This window comes from Erpetoichthys calabaricus, chromosome 12 (assembly GCF_900747795.2).
Source record: "Erpetoichthys calabaricus chromosome 12, fErpCal1.3, whole genome shotgun sequence".
NCBI classification, from domain to species: Eukaryota; Metazoa; Chordata; class Cladistia; order Polypteriformes; family Polypteridae; genus Erpetoichthys; species Erpetoichthys calabaricus.
In genome coordinates, this window is record NC_041405.2 from 140,451,455 (window position 1) to 140,472,070 (window position 20,616).

Below are 20,616 nucleotides of genomic sequence, written 5' to 3' on the forward strand. Positions count from 1 at the left end.
CAAATTGCATGCCAATCACACTGGGGCAAAAAAATGTGCCAAAATCATTTAAGTTTTTTGCCACACCAAGCAAAACTCAATAACCCAAAATTAAAATTCAGACCCTTTGCTATGACACTTGAAATTTGCCAGGGGAATGACTACCAAGAATAAGATGCACTACCCTGTCTTTTGAATTGTTCAAAAAAAAAAAAAAGTTAATTAAATCAATCTGGCTGGTATATGTTTTCATCTGTTCACTTTTTCCCCTGCAGTGTTGAGAACAAGCTTCCTTTTCTTCACTCTTCTGTTCTGTTCTAGATCAATCACTCAGTCTCTGTTTTACTGGCTTACAGCCAGTCATATGATGGGTTATGAGAGTATGATTTGAGAGTCCACTAATTGTCTTAACTTCAGAGTGACTGTTGTTGCAATTTTACCAAGCTTTTAATGCACATTGATGAATCGTTTATTAGTGAGAAAGTGCCACACTGATATGGCTGGTATCAACTGTGCTGCTCTAGTTCAACTTGAAATTGTTGATAGGCAGCTTGACTCATTTTCAAGTGCTATCCTTTGTTTTCAGAACCATGTGACCTTTTGTTTATCCTCTCGTGACAGACTGCAAGACTATATATATATATATATATATATATATATATATATATATATATATATATATATATATATAATTTTTATATATATATATATTTATTATATATATATATATTTATTATATATATATATATATATATATATATATATAAAAATTATATATATATAATGTGCATTTCAATGAGAAAACACTTAATGAAGCACTTTACGAAGTAAATAAAATATCAGTAAGGGAAATACTGAACTTTATGGGGAGCATTCACTGGTACAACATGTTGCTACACCCACCACATGACGAAACTGCTTGGAATCTTGGTTGGCAACCCCCTAGGCAGACACACAATCCAGTCCCACTATATGGAAACGGCGATCTATCTGACTCCACCAGGAGTTACGTGGGTGTCCCCTTGGCCTGGTTCAGCTGCTTGGGTCCTAAACAATGAGGATACTGCGAGCCAAATCACCCTTGGGGGGTGGGGGGGTAACTGTACCACATGGCTGTAGTGCCATAACTGATGCCGCCTCACAATGCTGGTAATGTGCCTCATTCGGGACTCAATGAGCAACTGCTCATTCAACACAAAGTCAAGCCAGCGGTATCCAATAATTCTTCAAAGAGACACAGTACCAAGGAGTCCAGTCATCGTCTTGGGTCACTGAATAGCGTTCATGTCTCACTACCATAAAGCAAAATAGGAAGTACCATGATTCAAAAGACTTGGCCCTTCATCCAAAGATATCTGGAGTGCCACACACCCCTTTCCAGTGACCTCATGGCCCCCAATACCCCCACTGAAAACTCGGTTTGCTCAGTTTCTCAAGAGCCCTGATCAGAGCCTCCATTGACTCCGCAAAGATCACAGCATCCTTGGCAAAGTCGCAATTTGTGAATCTTTTATCACCAACAGCTGCTGGACTCTATGATCCGGCCCAACACCCAGTCCATGCAAGCACTGAACTGAATAGGAGCAAAAATACACCCCTGATGAACTCCAGAATCAACAGGGAAAAATGGAGGTTATGCCTCCACTCCACTCTACACTGCACTGCACTCGCAGTACAAGTGTGCAGACCGGACATAATATGCAACAGCTTAGGCTGGCGGCGGGGGGGGGGACCTGCAAAGACTCAGGATATCCCACAGGGCATCTCAATCAACTGAGTTGAACGCTTTACGAAAAATCAACAGAAACTCTGCTGATATTCATATTTGTGCTCCATGATGACCCTCATTGCCAGGATGCAGTCGATAGTACACTACTTGAGCATACAACCAGACTGCTCCAGATTGCTGATGGGTAAGCAAGTGATCATGGATCCTGTTGAGGATGGCCCAAGTAAAGACCTTACCTGGCAGTAAGAGCAGTGTTATCCCCCTGTAGCTGCTGCAATCTGGGCAATCACCCTTCCATTTCCAGATAGGGACGACAAGTCCCATTTTCCAGTCAGTTGGAATGACATCCGTCTTCCAAATTGAAGCAAAGATTGCTTGCAATGCAAGGAGGACAGCCTTACCACCAGACCGTAAATAAAGGACAAGTACAGTATTGTTTTTACAAACTTTTTAAAGTAAAAGTGAAAATAATGCATATGTAACAATTCCCATGAAAATAACAATCTCTTTAAATTGTATATCCGGTAAACCAAACCCGGGGGTGGGTGAGCAAAGCAAGCAGGGGGCAGAGCCCCCTAGTTGAATTAAAAAAAAAAAAAAAAAAAAAAAATCTTGAGGCAAGCATCAGAGAATCATGTAAAGTGGGTAAAGGCAGGTTTGTTTATTCTCTATGAAAATTCAAAACAGTAAGAAAAGCTATCATTCTTAACAATCCCAGGAATCATCATTTGCAAAGCTGTCAATTTTCTGAGTGGAAGTCCAATATGACTTAAAACAAACTGCCTTTCATCCGCTCAGTGTACATTAGGCTGAGAGCTGCAGCATGCTGTGAACCATTATTTGAGATACAAGTTTCTGTCTGCTTAACTTATGAGGTAGCAGACCACAATCAATATGTTACGGTACTTTTCTAGAAATTAAGCCCATATGTAAAATGAATAGCGTGATCAAAGGTGACTTTTCTCTGTAAAATAGGTTTGTCCAATACAAGCTACATCATGGACTGAGTGACCCCCACATTTTTGTGTTGGACAGTACTGATAAAAGGAATGTCACGCTGTTCTCTTGTCTATGCAAATCATGGTGTGCTTTTTAAAATCAGTTTGGAATATTGTGTTTTATTTGAATATGATGTTGTGAATATTGTTACTTTTCAATATGCATGAATGGTACAGTGGTTAGCTCTGTTGCCTCACAGGTCATGCAGAATTGTCTGAGTGGAGTTTGCATGTTCACCAGTATCTATCTGGGCTTTTCACTTGGTACCCTGCACATCAGCCCAACCCCCCCAGCCACCGCTTAGTGCCTAACTAGAGCAAAAAAAAAAATAATATAAATCACATTAATCATTTTAATTAAGAGCCAGATATTCTTAAATGTTTCTTTATGTGACGTTAACATATTTGAACAGGCAACCATTAGATCTTCATACAAACAGTGCCTACAGATAAAGGTGGTATACCTGAACAAATGACATTAAATTGACATGGTGTATTCATTCTTCTCTGCCTTTTTGTTAATTTAGATTGTTACATGGAAAAGTAAGTACACCCACTTAAGCATTTAAAGTCTTTACAAATCTTTAAAATTAGAATCAGTGGTTCCAGATTAAGTGAAGGCCAAGATCAAAAGTGCTCTTGACGGCCCTAGGAAAGAAGGTTGTGGGCGCCTTCGAGTCTGGCAAGGGATTTTAAAAAGATCACCAGAATATTTTAAATTAATCATTCCATTGCAAAGACAATAGTCTAAAAGTGGTGCAGATTCAAATTGACTGCTAATTTGTCCAGGACTGGCCAGCCCAGCAAATTCAACCCGAGAGCTAACCATTTGATACTGAAAGAAGTCTTTAAGAACCCCAGAATTGTACGTGTATATCCAGATAGAGACTGCACGCATTTGTTCTGCATATAAGGTGTGCCAGGAAAAAACCTTTGCTGTTCAAAAAGACCATGGGCCTCATGTATAAACGGTGCTTACGCACAGAAATGTTGCGTAAGAACGTTCCTTCATTCAAATCGCAATGTATAAAACCTACACTTGGCGTAAACCCACGCACTTTTCTATGGTACCTCATACCCTGTTGTACGCAAGTTCTCCGTTAGGTTTTGCAGACTGGCGGCACCCAGTGTCAAAGCAGTGCTACTGTTCCTGTGTGGTTACCCTTTCTTAGATACACATCCACGACGGCGGCTCAAGTGCTCCTTGTAGAACTGTTTGTACTTGCAAGTTACCGTGAGGTAATTGTACTTACCATAGTTATATTATTACACTACCTGAGCCACTTTATAAAGCGCGTATTTACGTATGATGACGATATCATTTTTAAGATGAAATGCAGCAAAATATGTTGATTATATTATACAGATTTAACTTTAACTACACAGTGCCGCAGCGCTAGCGAGCTTGAGCTTCGTTCACGGTTTGTTCCTGCCTTGTGCTGTTTTCATGCTGTGGCTGGCGCGACACTGGAAGGATAGATGGATAGAATAATTAAACATTACGAAGATATTTCAATGTTCCTTAAACGTTATGAAGAATCAGCGTTCTAAGCTTACAGATGGCATAATGTCTATTACAGAGCTGATTGTGTGGCGACTGGGTATTTGGAGAAAGAAAAGTAAGGACAGGAATTGGGGGTTAGTACGTTTGAAAAAGGTTTTGCGTGGCACAGCAAGCATCTTGTGTAAGACATGAACAATCAAAGCGCCACCATGTTCCCATGTTTAATAACATGCTGTAACTCATATCATCATGAAAATGATATCACGTATACTTCTCAGTATTTTAATTACTCAGAGAGCTGTAATATTACGAACGTAATGGATTCTGTGTCCTGTCGGAGGAAGAGCACGTAGTGATTCAGGCACACAGAGCACATATAAGATCAAATACAAAACAAAGCATTTAACGTGCTACTTTAGTTACGATGGGATTTGAGAAACTATTAAATTAAATGATTTTAAGATGAAGTTTATGATGTTCTACTTTAATAACAAAATAAACTACATGATTAAAGTGGAAATTTCGAGATTAAAGTTGACATTTCGTGCTTTTTTTCCACAGTGTGCCTTTTTTCACTGTCCCCTAATAAGCTTTCATATGACACTCAGACGGTGGGCTACGAGTCGCCTTTTCACGCCAACTTTGATATGTGACAACTTTATTTCGGGCACTGTGCGACTTTGTGAACTTGAGCTTTCGAGTTTCTCCAACACGCTATGTCACTCGATCAACTTCCTTTTGTTGCTTATACCACTGTTTAAACCAACAAATAGTACGTTTTTCTTTGCCTCCATTTGGTATTGGCTGAAATTCTTGGTTTTCCTCTTTCTTTTGCCATTGCCTTTTCACAGAACGCTGGGCTTAAGGGCTATTTATATTGATTTGCATATTCAGAGTTGTAATTCTGGGAGGAGTTGGGGCGGGACAGCAAGCACGTGCGTTTATTTCCACGCTGAGCGGGATTTATGTAGCTGAAGAACACGGAAGTTGGCGAACGCACAGATTCCTGCATCTGGATTTTTCTGTGCGTAAGCACATTTCGGCTTTTGTGCTTACGTCATGTTATAGTGCGAATTCTATGCACGGCATCATGCATGAGGCCCCATAAGAGCAAGACTACAGTTTACCAATGAATATCTAGGCAAAGACCAGATGTTCTTAGAATAATGTGCTCTGGATAGATGAATCAAAATGTTGTTTGGCACAAACTGAAGATAGCATTTTTGGAGAAAAACCTGATGCCAACTGTGAAACATGGTTGAAAATGTTATGGTTTGAGAATGCTTTGCTGCCTCAGGACTCTGTCAGCTTGCAGTCAGTGAAATATGAATTCTGAATCCGTGTGTTTGAGAAGAGTGTGAGGCTATCTGTCTGAAAGTTGAAGTCGAGCTGTAAATGGACCACATGAAATTGGTCAGAAGCACACTAGCAAATCCACCAAGGATTGACACAAAAAGAACAAATGGAGGGTTATGGATGAGCCAAATCAAAGCCCTAATTTGAGTCCTATTGAATTGTTTTTTGGGGGGTGGGAGGATTTGAAACAGGAAGTATATGCAAGAAATCCCACAAACATCTTGCATCTGAAGGCTTTTTTTAATGGAAGATTGGTTTAAAAAATTTCACTTACTCAAACTGGTGAGCAGTTATGCCCAATAGTTATTTTCATGGGGTGTACATACTTTTTCACATAACTGTGTTTGAAGCCATTAACTGAAGAAAATAAATAATTTAGTATCATATAACAAATAACTAAAATGGGAATATGAACATGAGTTTGTTGGCCTAAGCCTCCATGATTTGTTTAGCAGCTAACACAACACTGTAGATACTAAATTACTAAATATTGCGTGTTGCCCGTATTTGAAATCTTTCCTGTAAAAGCTGCAGGAGGTTGTAGACCCCTGTGCTTAATCACATGTTGCTTGGAAAGAGAACAGTTTATTACCTCACAGAATATATAAGAATGCCTAAAGATATGTGTGGTGGTCAGGTTAAGAGGTACAAGTGTAAAATATAACTATTTTTCATAATATTTAAGACTAGCCGACGCCTGCCATAGCATACGGCGGTGTAAGAATAGGAACGGAAACCGGTGAGAAAGGAATTCAGAAATCAAGAAGAAATACTTCTTGAAAGACGCAGTTCTGAATAGGTGTTTTGGTGGAGACCGATAATCAGCGTTTGCTTACAGTGCATCTGATAGTCCTTTGTATTGTTCCACGCGCAGATCTTGTTGATGTAATCTGAGATAGTTGAAATGCACACCCTCTGTTTTAACATACGCATCTACGATGTACTGTTGGAATAGTTTGCCGCTGGAGTGCAAAATACTAAATGTATTCCTCATTGCTAATCTGTACGCGTAAAATCGGCATTGAGTAAGCCTTATTCGCTTGGCGGTTCTTTTATCGGGAACATGTTGTAAATCTTTGTGCCAGCCAATGTCTCCGTAAGGGAATAAAAGTGGGTAAACCATAGGATCTCAATTCATATTGAGCGTGGAAATCTGTTTACAGGAGTTGCCTATGGGCTAGATGCAAATGTCCCTTTCAGCAGGTGGTTCGCCATCTTCTCCGACGAAAATCACTGCAACATCGGTGTGGCATGTTGGCAGGATTTACGATGATACAATGCTCCTAGGGTTTTCCTTGAAAATCCTTCGTACAGATGCTGTTGGCTTGGACTGAGCGATTTCATGCATGTGTTTGTATGATGTAGCGAAGGGGTTGATGGTTCTGAGCATGGAATCTAGTTGAAGTAAATTTTCGCTGCATGCAGAGTTTGCTTTATTTTGTAAGCATACTTCAGTAGCTTGCGCTGTGTCAAAAACATACAACTGTCCATATCCTGGAGAGGTAGAAGTGTTAGCTTATAGTGGAGAGATTTGGTGATAAATTTGCCCGTGTGTTTTTAAACCGTATGGTCCGTGGCCAGGAGGTTGAGTTATCTCTAGCATTTGCTTCCAGTGTGCACAGAAGAGTTGTATTCTCGAATGTGTTCACGATAATTTTTAGCTTTTGATGTTCGCGGTGTAAGAAGCTGTTGTAAAGACACAGGTGGCTCCCGCAAAGGTGGTAAAGCTACTTTACCGTTGTGGCAGCACCTCGAGTACTTGTTGGATGTATTATGCTCAGCAGGCCAGTATAGTGCATGATAGTGTTTGCACTGCTGGTCTGGAGTCCCACTGTTGTACTCTTAGACAGGAATTAGGTGAAGTACCACCTGTGGTAACGGGAAGACGATTGTGTGTATGTCTGCTGAGACTGCGTTGGTTTGGAAACATTGCTTTGCAGATGTCGCATTGCAAGAGTTGTGAATGAGTGTTGTGTTTAGTCAGACAATCCTGTGTAGTGAATTTTTTAATTGCATTTCTGGCACTCATATAGTTGTTGGGAAGAATGCCTTTTCTTGTGTTTAGCAAGTGAGGTTTGCGTTTGAAAAGTTTTGTTGCAGGAGGAATTGGAATTGAGAAAAGCGGCGTGGAGGTGTATGGGAGGCCTAAGGCAGTGTGGAGAAGGGTTTGGAAGAGGACAAATAGCAATCGAGAAATGCCGTGTCGGCTGCGTGTGGGCAGGACCGGTTTTGAACAGGAAGCAGGACGAACCAGAAGAGAAATATATATAAGATAAAATGCTCAGATAAATGCAGTTATGGGCAATGAATTACTTTTTATCACAGGTACAATAAATATTTGGGGTGGGGGGTCCGAGTGAAGAAATAATAATTTCATACTTTTTTCTTAAAGTTATGAAATGCATCACATGCAAAAGTATTGCTACCTTGGGCTTGGAAACTCGTTCTGTTGCCTTTAGCGGCCATAACCATCAAGTGACACTTCTTGGAATTTTTGATTTTGAACTGTCAGCCCCCTAGGCGTATTTTGACCTGCTTCTCTTTGCAGAACTGCTATAACTTCGTGACAGTTGTGTGTATTTATTTGAGCATTAACTGTCCTGTCCTGCCATCAATATGTGAAAGTGAGTTACTTCTTCGTGTTGATTGTATATTTTCAAAACTTTGTTTTTATTCTATTCTGACATTGACTAATTTTGTGTTACTTCTTATTGTCCAGGAAAGTTGAGATGAGTGCCGATAACTTGTTTTAGTGAGTACTGGAAGATAACAGTGGTACAATAGTTTGTGAGTTGCCTCACTGGGATGGATTTGTGGTAGAAGCCTGGCTATTATCCCTGACTTTTTCCATTTGAACAATACAAATATGACTGGTTTAGTGGAGCTCCCTAGGAATAGCTTTATAAAACCTCCGAGATTGAAGCATGAACGGCAGTCCCCCCCACCCCACTATAAGTTCTTGTGATTTTTGCCATATTTATTATCTAGATCATGTTTATGCCAGTTTGACCCTAATAGAAAGAGCCAGATTTTGCCACATTTATTTTGGGAAGTTTTTCAACAGATAACCCCAATTATTACTGCAATCCTGTTCAATCAACTAAATACTTAAGCCTTTAAAACTTAAGACTGCATTTTTGAGTACTTTGCACAGAGAGATGAAAGTTGATAACTGTGTCAATGTGTGTGCGTTTTCTCTCCTAATAATTGCTGAATACAATAGTCCATGAAATAAATTCTTTGTGAAAATTATATTAGGACAAACTTTTCACAGCACTTTACTGCACTTCAGTTATTAACACTGGCCGCTGCACGCTGTTGGAATAGTTCAGTATTTTGTTGCTAATCTGAAAACCTAGCCAACATTTGACCCAACCTTGATTTAAAAAAAAAAAAAAAAAAAAATTACACCTCTAACCTTGTAGCACAAGTGTAAATGCATCTAAACAATATAAGCTTTATTTAAAAAAAAAAAAAAAACTATTTATGCATAAACTTTAGTCTCCTGACACTTATTGGTGAATGTTACCAGGTTAGATTGCTGTATTTAAGAAACTCCATTGTTTAATTCATAATTCTGTACCACATGCATTACCTTATTTTTTTGTGACCGTATTGACTCTGTGACCTAAAGACCAAGCTCCAATAAATACATAGTAGTAAAGATTAAAAAGATAATGTGCAACTCAGAATATTACTAACAGTAATAATTGTTGGTAAAATATTTACATTTGCAATTTAATGATGAGAGCTTATTTTGGAAGGGAAGAGCAAATACAGATCCTTCTGGATAAAAATCACATGCTGTCCACTTAGATACAGTTTCAAAAGAATGTGCATTACTTATGTCTGTGCTCATTTTACTTCATTTCAGTTTTCATGCAATTCTTCAGTGGTCTGAGGGGAAGCGGTAACTACATTTTTAGGCTGTAATTTTTTGTATTTTAGAGGAACTGTGAAGCACTGTTTCTCTCCAAGCTAAACTGCCCGATTTATTTACTGTTTTTTAGTTACCAAAAGCAGTATAAGGCATGAATTGAGGGCCGGGGCTGACTAAGTGAAAGTACATGAAGTTTTTTAAGGAGAATGCATCAATGGTAGATGAGTTGACCACTGCTTGCACAACTAGATAGATAGATAGATAGATAGATAGATAGATAGATAGATAGATAGATACTTTATTAATCCCAACTATCACCTGGTGTAACCGTTAGTGGGAGAATGAAAGCTGCATTCATACTTACAGGTTAACATTTACATCTGAGAAATAAACTAGCTTGGCGGAGGAATATTTTACTGTGCATAACACTTTTTTAAGCTAATACTATTGATGTCCTAGAAATTTGATTCTGTTCATCTGGACAAAGTTTTTAAGTGGGAGAAATATTTCGAGACTTATCCAAGTCTCTTCCTCAGTCTCAATTGACTGCAGGTTTCCCCAACCTTATAAACAGTACCTTTGCTTAATCACAGAGACTAGCACCATTGACAAAGGGCCAGTTGATCAGTGATATGCAAATTGTCCACTGATTAGTAGACGTGTGAACCATTCATAGAGGGTTGGGGAATGGCTGCAATCACAGCATTGTAAGATGGCGACAGATGTACCCTTAGGCCCCCTCCTCTGTTCAGAGATGGTCGTTCCTTTTTCACATAAATGGCCTCCTTGATTCCTCTCTCAAACCAGCGCTCCTCCCTGTCCAGGATGTGCACCTCTTCATCTTTAAAGGAGTGACCACTATCCTGTAGATGTAAATAGACTGCGGAGTCCTGGCCTGACGAGGAAGCTCTTCTGTGTTGTGACATGCGCTTAGCCAGTGGCTGCTTGGTTTCCCCGATGTACAATTCACGGCACTCCTCCTGGCACTTAACTGCGTAAACTATGTTACTCTGTTTGTGCCGTGGGACCCGATCCTTGGGATGGACCAATCTTTGGCGTAGCGTGTTTTGGGGTTTGAAAGCCACTGAGACCCGGCGTTTCGAGAAAATGCGCCTCAGCTGTTCCGATACCCCTGACACATACGGGATCACTAAGGGTTTTCGCTTAGGCAGTGGATGTCCTTCCTCTCTTATGAATCGCTTGGAGCGTTCTTTAGGTGTCCTCCCTGCTTTGACAAAGGACCAGCTGGGATATCCACATTTACTCAGGGCCTTTTTGACGTGGTGTTCTTCTGCTTCCCTGGCCTCTGAGTCTGTGGGAATGGTGTTAGCTCTGTGTTGTAGAGTCCTAATGACACCTAGTTTGTGCTCTAGTGGATGGTGAGAGTCAAACCTTAGATACTGGTCCGTATGTGTGGGTTTACGGTACACATCCACTTTCAAATGTCCCCCGTTGACGATGGAAATTTCACAGTCTAAGAAGGCTAGCTTGTTATTTTCCATATCCTCTCTGGTGAACTTGATGTGTTTGTCCACCCCGTTGATGTGGTCTGTGAACTGTGGTACCTCCTGAGATCTGATTTTCACCCAGGTGTCATCCACATATCTGAACCAATGGCTCGGTGGTGTTCCAGGATAGGATGATAGAGCCCTCTTTTCCACTTCTTCCATATATAGATTGGCTACTATAGGTGAAACAGGGGAACCCATGGCACACCCGTGCTTCTGCCTGTAGTACTGGCTTTTGTATATGAAATATGTGGATTGAAGACACAGTTCCAAAAGCGGGCACACTTGGTCTGCGTTGAGAGAGGTTCTTTTACTGAGAGTGGGGTCATTCTGTAATCTCTTACGTACTACCTCCACTGCTTCAGTCACTGGGACACAAGTGCATAGAGATGTAACATCAAATGAGACCAAGGTTTCTTCTGCCTCCATAATGACCTCTCTCACTTTCTCCACGAAATCCAATGTGTTCTGAATGTGGTGTTTTGAGCTGCCTACCACCGGGTTAAGAACAGCGGCCAGGAACTTGGAGATGTTATACGTGACTGAATTGATCATGCAGACAATGGGTCTTAAAGGAGAGCACCCTGTTTGTGTATTTTTGGTAAACCATACAGACTTGGTGTAGATTCCCCTGGGTATAATCTGTGGTATGTGGTCCGGTCAATAGCATTGTCCTGAACTAACTGCTTAAGACAATCTATCACCTTTTTCTTGTAACCACTACCTGGATCTCGCTTTAAGGGCTCATAAGTATTTCTGTCACTGAGCAGAGACAAAATTTTCTCATGGTAGTCTGTCTGGTTTAGCACAACTGTGCATCTCCCCTTGTCCGCTGAAAGGATGATGATGTTGTTGTCCTTGCTGAGTGCCGTGAGGGCCTTCCTCTCCTCAATGCTGATATTGGATGCAGGGGGTTTTGCATTGCTGAGACATGCCGAAACTTTTATCCGCAGTTGTTCTGCTTCCAAATCAGCAATGTTGTTGTTTCTGATAGCAGATTCTGTGGCTGTAATCAGTTCCACTAGCGGGATTTGTTTCGGTGTGACCGCAAAATTTAACCCTTTAGAAAGAACGTTTTTCTCTGCTTGGGTGAGTTGTTTGTCAGACAAGTTCTTCACCCATTTGTCCATATCTTTAGTTTCTGTCTGGCATCCTTCTCTCTGCTGATTGTGGAGGACACTCCCCATAGTGTGCTGGTGTTTGTGGTGCACAGCAAGTAGATCAAACTTCCTCTTTTGCCTGGTTTTAGACTTTTCATGCTGTGCTAGACGAGACTTCTCGGTGAACTCAAGCACCTGTTGAAGTGTTTTCTCATCTAGAAGTGAAGAAAGTCTTTGGTGGATCTGCTCCTCTTTGGATTTTAAAACATCAATAGTGAAGTTAGTTTGTCTCACCCGTTCATTTAGCAGCTGACTCTGTGCCTTCTGGAGGATTTTGTTAGCTCGCAGGCCTTTTACTGACTATTTCATCTGTAGACTTTTAGGAGTGATCCCGCTCTGTCTACATCTGAGGCTGAATCTCAGATGGTTCCTGTAGTCTGCCATCTTGCGTGCTGTTTGCTCATACTCATGTACAAGCTTTAAGCCGTCCTTGCCAAAGTGGCTCTTGATGTCTCGATGCATGCTCAATAATCCAGGTAAGGAAATCCTAGAAATTTGATTCTGTTCATCTGGACAAAGTTTTTAAGTGGGAGAAATATTTCGAGACTTATCTATAAGGTTGGGGAAACCTGCAGTCAATTGAGACAGAGGAAGAGACTTGGATAAGTCTCAAAATATTTCTCCCACTTAAAAACTTTGTCCAGATAAACAGAATCAAATTTCTAGGATTTCCTTACCTGGATTATTGAGCATGCATCGAGACAATACTATTGATGGTTTACTTTTTTTTTTTTTTTTTTTTGCACATTGGAGTGGTAAGAATTTAAAATCTATGCTTTGATAAAACAATGCAGTTGCCTAACAATTAGTTATTTGCATTGGGATATGGATCCATGCAGCTGTAATGTATTGCCAAAAAGGGACTTCATTTTTCAAAAAATGTCTTGAAGTACAGCAGATTTGCGGAAGACCGACCAATAAGCTAACTTTTTCTTTCTCTACCTTCATAGTAACACTATACAAATCCTGTCTAAAAGACCTGCTCAGTCACCATTGGAATTGCATTTTTCTGTTTATCTTGATATATTGTTCAGAAGACGGTTTGGTTATCAAAATGCAACTGTTCTTTGAAGCAGACTGTGGTTCTTGGTTTAAGTAGTTGCAGCTGTCATGCTTCTTGAATGCCACTTTTACATCAGTATTATATGTCCTCACAACATCCATATCTTCTTTAATATAAACTGGCAGCAAAATGGCTTTGACCTTCCTGAAGTCTACGATACTCTCCTTTTGCCTTACTGATAATGAGGTGCAGGTGGTTCAGTTTACTCCATTCAACAAAGTCTGTCACAAGTTTCCTACCTGTATATTCATTCTCCTGCCTGCCATTGATACGTCCAACACTGGCTGTGTCCTCAAAATATTTCTGTAGTTGACATGATTAAGGTATTTTACCTAAAGTTTAAGTATACAGAGTAAAGAGGCAGGGAGTCAGTGCTACTCCTGACCAGGTCAGATGCACAGCCTCACAAACCATGGTTGGAAAATTATGCTGTCATTTTTTTTTTTAAAACATTTATACTAATTTTATTTTTTTCTGTGTGTGTTCTAGGTCCTCAGAGGGATGCTCAGGCTGCCCGGGAGTTCATCTTGAAAATGTTTGTTGACCTGAACCCTGACAGTGACAAGATCATCTACTCTCATTTCACCTGTGCTACAGACACCGAAAACATCCGGTTTGTTTTTGCTGCTGTTAAAGACACCATACTGCAGCTGAACCTAAAGGAGTACAACTTGGTGTAACTCCCATTTTTTCCACCCAACCCCATTCCTAAACTCCCCCTCCTTCCCCAGTACTAGTACTTACCTGCACGCACACGGGCGCAGAAGAAACTAAAAAAAAATTAAGTAAAACAAAAGGAATTAACTAAATTTCACTAAGAGAATGATTTCTGAAGTCAGATACCTTATTCTTGATTCTCTCCAAAAGGAAGACCTTTTAATATTTTTTGTTTTTAAATTATGGAGTTTGTCAGGATTATTAAGGAAGGTTTAAAATTTGTATTACTTTCCATATTTGTCTTTTAAATTGCTCTACATTTTAATGCAGTTTGTACTTTAAGTCTTCATCACTACAATTTCCCAGTTGTATTAGGCTTGATTACCTACCACTGGACACTCTAACACCCAGTTCCCACTGGAAAAAGGTGGATCTCAGTATTAAGGGGGTAGGAGAATGATGGGACTTGTTTTTTTAAAAAAAAAAAAAACAAAAAAAAAGACAAAATCACAAAAGGCATCTCTGCATATAGATGAGCCCTTGACTCTGTATTCTGGTGTAATATGTTCACCTCCTACTTTCCTTAGCAATGAAAGGTATTGATACTGTGATTTTTTTTTTTTTTTTTAATTATTGAAAATTATAACCTAATTTGTAGCTCACTGTACTTTTAAAATGAACCGCTGAGAATTAGTTGATGAAGCAATAGCTGGATACAAAAAGAGGTCTTTCTCAAAAGACTGAATCTTTAGTTTTAAGTTAAAAAGGTGTTTATAAATGTACAGAAAACTTTTAAATTAGACATTTTTAGGCACAAATTTAGGATAAGTAAGCTCCTTTTTATTTAATGTAGGACATATTTTTCCTCCGCTTTCCATGATTTTACTTTCTTGGCAGCTGTCTTTCTTGGCTTCTAAGAAGTTTGTAGATGGACTTATTTTGAGAAAATAGAAATGTTTCCTTTATTTTGCCCCAAATAATTTGGTCTGTGAGTGAGCATTTTTATAAATGGGTGCTTTCAGACACACAAGGAGGATGGATTTAAAATTGGGTGTTTACAAATTCTAATGTTTGTAAGCTGCTTCTATTCTGAACTAAAGACTAATGATGAACAAACTTCACTATTTTCTTTAAATGCACTTCAGCACATTTCTCATTATAAGGGCTATTGAGGGCTTCTTTTGGCCCTGTCTTACACTACCAGAGAGTTGGGGGTGGGATGGACTGAAGGGCTTTGGATTGGGGAGGGTGCATATGAAGAAGGAACAAAAGTGTTGTTAGGTGGCCTTTTTTCTTTACACATCGAAACAGTGCCAATAAATGAGACTTAAAAGATGCAGTATCATTTCTAGAGAGTTAAGGAAAGTATGCCATTATGTTGCACAAACTTTTTTTTTGTTTTTAAACTGTGACCATGTGGAAATGCCAAACAGTCAAGTACATACTAGTTCAAAATGAACACAAGTTGCACTTCATGTTGGGCATGCCAATTACATTCATGTTCAGAACCGTGTCACATATCATGAATTTTTTTTTTAATATATTATACTTTAAATTGTAGTTTTGGTAAACGGAAATTGACAGTCCACCACCCCAGCCTAACAATCCCAGGCCTTTATGCAGCAGCGCACATGCATCTATGCAGATGTGCTGAATTATCATTGAGACAAAGAATCAGTGTTATCATATGGGGGAAGGTTATGCGGGAAAAAAAAAAAATCAGCCAAAAGTTTATTTTATAAAAGTTGTTCATACATTTTAAATAAAGGAGATTTATATATTTCAATGTAATTTTATGTTAAACTACAGACTGCTTGTTTTATTTTTTCCCTTTGCTTCTTCCTTTGACCCAGAAATTGCATCGTTTAGTTAGGAACACTACGATCAAAGCAGAAAATTTTTTCAATATTGAAATCTGTTCTCTACCTCTCTTTAAATGGGGGAGACTTGCACAACTATTCTCTGAAAATAACACTATTTCTCTTTTCAGTTCCATTTTTCTTAAAATTTTCATTGAGCACCAAAATGCATTCCCCTTTCTTTCAGTATTTCTACTTAGTGTTTGTTTCATTTTCTCCATTATGAACTTTTAACTTTGTATTATTAGTGTGTAGATGTAAAATGTGATGGCAGTGCCCAGGTCACTTTTTGAGTTCTGAATTTCAAAACGGGAATTTTTTTTTCGCATAAATATTACTTGCTAAATGTAAGATACAAAATTGCTTTTTTTTTTTTTTTTTTTTCTTTAAAATAAACTTTACAGTAAATTTTCCCAGTGGCCATTGTAATTGTTTAAGTGTACTTTGTGCAAAACACCCTGTTGTTAGTTTTCATTTTTATTGTTGACATCAAACTTAATAAAATGTCAATTTCTGCAGCTTTTTTTCATTAATTTACTGCTTCTACTTTTCATATGCTAGTTTTAAGAATATTAGGGTCTCAGCAGCCAAATACTTTCAAGTACATGTTTTAAACAGGGCTGGTTACTGAACTGTGCACTAAATGTGATTAAATATACTCACCAAGGTTTACAACCATTTGGCTCTTTTGGTTATGCTTAAGTATAAAATTAATTTTCAACTTGTTGCTTTTCAGTATCTTATAAATTAATAAAAGTATTGCAATGCATCACAACTGACTACTCAAACTGACAATATTTTGAGTAGCCTAAAGCACAGAGGCTATCACTTGTCTCGTCACGCAGGACAAAATGTATCCTGTTCGATAAACTTAAACAGTTCTGCAGAAGCAGGGAAAAAATTCAGAATTAAGATGTCAAGCTTGTTTGTAAAGGTTGAAAAAATATGCTAGTATTCATTGAAAAGTGTATACATACCCTTTTAAAATTACAGTGGAGGGAATTGTGCATAAAGATTTCATTAACGGCTGACATTGGTACAACAATCAATTCATTTTTATGTTAACAATGGAAGTTTGATTTTTTTTTTTATTTGTTTATTAAATGTATAACAAGTACAGCAACTGATTAAACTGAAATTATATCAAAGTATGAGATTGCACAGATTAATTCAAAAAGTTGATTTTTTTTTTTATCATTCTGGATTTCCTGATAGTATTTCACTAAGTAATTTTGAACAAAATTTCCATGTTTATATTAGTAAATATTGTTTCTACAAAAATGTGTGTAATAAAATTGAACAATTGAATTCAATAAATACTGCTGTGAGAATTGACACAAGCAGTTTTATGTAACTTTTTCATATTATAAGCAATGGCAAAACTGGTTTCTCATTTAAAATATTTTGCTTCTGCATTAGACAGCATAAAGTATCCAAAACTTATTCCCACTAGTTTTGTCAACTATATATGAGAAGAATTAAATTGCACTTTTCCTCTGGAGATCCTTGGCCATAACATTATTCCTGAATAAAATTTAAAAGCTATTGTGGCATTGACCATTTAATCTTGTTCCCATGACTAAGTGCAACATCTCAGGATCTTCATTTTGTAAGAATAAAATACTAAATTAATAACAATCTAATGCAAGTTAGGTACCTTTTTGTATTGGTTTGATATACAAAAGTGATGTAAATATAATGTAGTAGTGTGTGGTATGTATACTGTATATAGAGTAATATTGACCTATCAAGATAGATAAAAAACGTGTATATATAATGTATGCATACATGTGTCCATCCTTCCATCCACTATAAACTCGGTTATACGTTTTCATTAAAAGATTATGCAAGTAAATTGCATTTTTCTTGTTAGTGATGTAATTTTGTTTTCAAAAATATATATAACATACCCGTTATACAGAATTTTAAATATGTCAGTAAAATTGAGGGCCACAACTATGAATTTTTCATCATTTTTTGTGCAGTTGCATTTTTCCCTTTTTAATACCAGAAATTTAATTTCTCTCTGCCACTTGAGCATCATGTAAATGGAATTTTTTAATTGAACATTAAATGATTTAATATGCAATTTTTTGCCAGGGTCAAGTAGACAACAGTATTAAAGTTTGTTAACATTCTAATTTATTTCCCAGGCTTTCAGCACTTTGTAAAACAGACCCAAGTATCTTTAGTGAAACAAATAAATTTAGAAAGTTGCAAAAGAAGTATACATATTGGTACAACATTTAAAAAAAAAAAAAAAAAAAAAAAGCAATTGTATCAAACGCAGCTGCTCATTTGAAACAGTGTTGAGATTGTCGCTTTGGTGTGATGAGTGTGTATTTGGCGTAATCAGTTTTGTTTATAAGATAAAGCATCATAAGCATTTTTTTTTTTTTTTTAAAGTGTCTGAAGACATGGATCTGTGGAATGCAGACTTAATGCTTTCTCTCTAGAAGTGATTTGACTGTTGACCCAGTAGGTGGCACTATAACACAGCAGCACTAATTACGTCAGCATCAAATACAATTGGCACAAATTCTTCCAGCAACCTAACAAGTAAGACCATCCTGTTCAGTGCCCATGGGTGTTTCTTACATCAGTCCTGACAATTCTGCCAGTACATTTTATTTACTGGATAAAGTGCTTGTGTGAGTGTGTATGTGGTGGTGTGGGGTCTGGGGGTGTATTGGATTAACTGAATATTTGTTTTCCACATTACGCCTGCTACTTTTTTTTTTTTTTTTTTTTTTTTTGTGTATTGCCAAGATTTTCAAAGTTTTGTCAGTTACGGAGTGATCACTGGTTTCTGGAAGTTCTTTTAATCTAGGCAAAGCGAACTGGTGCATTTCAAGAGATGATTCTGAAAAAGGGGAAGGTGCCAGCACATTAAAGCTACAGCCTCTTTATGGCTGCATAAACAACCCATTTTACACCCAAGTGATAAATGAGAAAAATAGAAAAGCATTACATTTCTAATGTTGTCCTTTCCATTAAGGTTGCAGAATATTTAATCCCAGAAAGGATTTTTGATAGATGTACATTTAGAGGAGGTCACAGTTTTCATTAAAAGGTCATTGAATTTGGTTGGACTTGTATAAAGATTTTGGTCTAGAGAAATAGAAAAATGTTTGGTGACTCTGCCGAGAATGAACGCAATCCATTTGGCATACACAGACCAATCCTGTGTTGCTAGCTTTATTGTTCTCCTTTCTTTTATGACATGTCCATAACAGATAAATAAGATTCATAAAACAGGAGTCTCTAGAACAGGATTTTGAATTTCATTTTTGATTTAGTGAAGACAATTTAAAAAAAACTTGAAACAGCATTGGGCAGCCTTTTCATTTAATTTGAAACATCACAGAAAATATTTTAAACTGAAGGTAATTTTTAAAATAGGATTTCATTATTTTATGTGGTAATATTAATATTGGGCAGAGATTCACTTGAATTATTTATGCCCTGCACCCCTAACCTTTTCTTAAGTTAAAAGAAAATTATACACTGGCATTCTAATCTGTTGATTAACAATAAGCCATGGTGCAGTACCTAATAACTACTTATGAGTGCTCTTTTCTTTAGTCTGACGCAAGTCTGTGTACCTATGGAAACGTGGGCCACATGATGCTCTTTCAGATGCTGGCTTTTTTTTTTTTTAAATGCTAGCATGTCTGCTGCCAAGATGGTGCTTATAATACTAAAGTTGAAAGCCCTTAATTAGTCCGCAATAGCAAATCTTTTCTCTCTACTCCTCAAGGATTTTCGGCAGGAGACCTACACCTCATTAATTCGTGGCTAAAATGAATCGTGTGGCAGTGTTTCACAGTAACTCTGTGCCACCTCTGATATTTCATGTATGCATACACTATCATGTATTCTCTTGATGCGTCAACACATTTCCTTTCCAACAAAAATTTTACTGGTGTAACAGAATGGCACTGCTCGCCTAAAAAGGTAATTTCCTGTTTAGAAAAATTGATTTTATCTTACACCATATAAAATCAATTTGCGCTTTTAAAAATGTTTTCTCCCATCTTTGAGTTGCTTCATGAATTCAATTACCTGCTAATTCTGCCTCCACCCTCAACAATTGTATAGCTTACTGTGCCTTACAGCAACTTAAGTTACTTTGGGGGTTTTGTTCAAAATGTTTCTTTGAAACCCAGCATCCTGCTTATTAATGCGAGGAACATGCTCCTCTAGTCCCTTAGTTGGTAACACAGAAAGTGAAGGTGTACCTTTGGGGAGAATAAACATTTGCCAATCCAAGTCCAGTAACTGTTTAGTACTCGAGTTAAATTATACTGGTGCAGTACCAGATAAAATGAAGTTTTATATAATAAAAATATATACCACTATCTTAATTTTTTTTAATGTCTGAAGACTGTTTCTTATTGGATTACATGCATGCTTTCTCAAACACTGGACCCTTTACATAAATCCTATTTATACTTTTTTTTTTTTTTTTTTGCAGTTCAGTCATGTACATGATTATTTGTTTTTTTTTTTTTTTTTTAAACTATCAAATGTAAATTATGTACAATAATTGTGCCAATTCCTTTCTTTGTGGTGCCAGAGTCTATTCAAAGTGCCATTGTTGTGAAAATTATTTTAGACAGACCTGTCTAGGGTCTGATTTTTAAAAAAAAAAAAGAAAAGAAAAGAAAAAGAAAATACTAATTCAGTATTTAGGTTAAACCGAAATTCTAACAATAAAACTGCTGTTTGTCTCTGTTTTTATTATTTTTAAAGAAATGTTGTTAAAATTGCATGTATTTGTTTAGGGTGGGTCTTAAAAGCTTAAGTTATTTTACCCACTTAAAGGGGACAAGTGATTAAGGAATTATAATTCCAACCCTGATTTTTTTTTTTTTTTTTTTTTTCTTTTTATAATTATGATCTGTTTAAATTTCAACCACT

The 20,616-nt window shown here is 37.6% G+C and overlaps 1 protein-coding gene across 1 annotated transcript in view; it reads left to right on the plus strand.

Annotated features, from left to right (window-relative positions):
- gna11b (guanine nucleotide binding protein (G protein), alpha 11b (Gq class)) overlaps positions 1 to 17,589 on the plus strand; it is a 73,588-nt gene extending 55,999 nt beyond the window's left edge. The window contains exon 7 of the mRNA XM_028816401.2: positions 13,667 to 17,589. Coding sequence (XP_028672234.1) covers positions 13,667 to 13,857 — 191 coding nt within the window. The 3' untranslated portion in view covers positions 13,858 to 17,589. The remainder of the gene's footprint in view (positions 1 to 13,666) is intronic.
- The last annotated feature ends 3,027 nt before the right edge of the window (positions 17,590 to 20,616 follow it).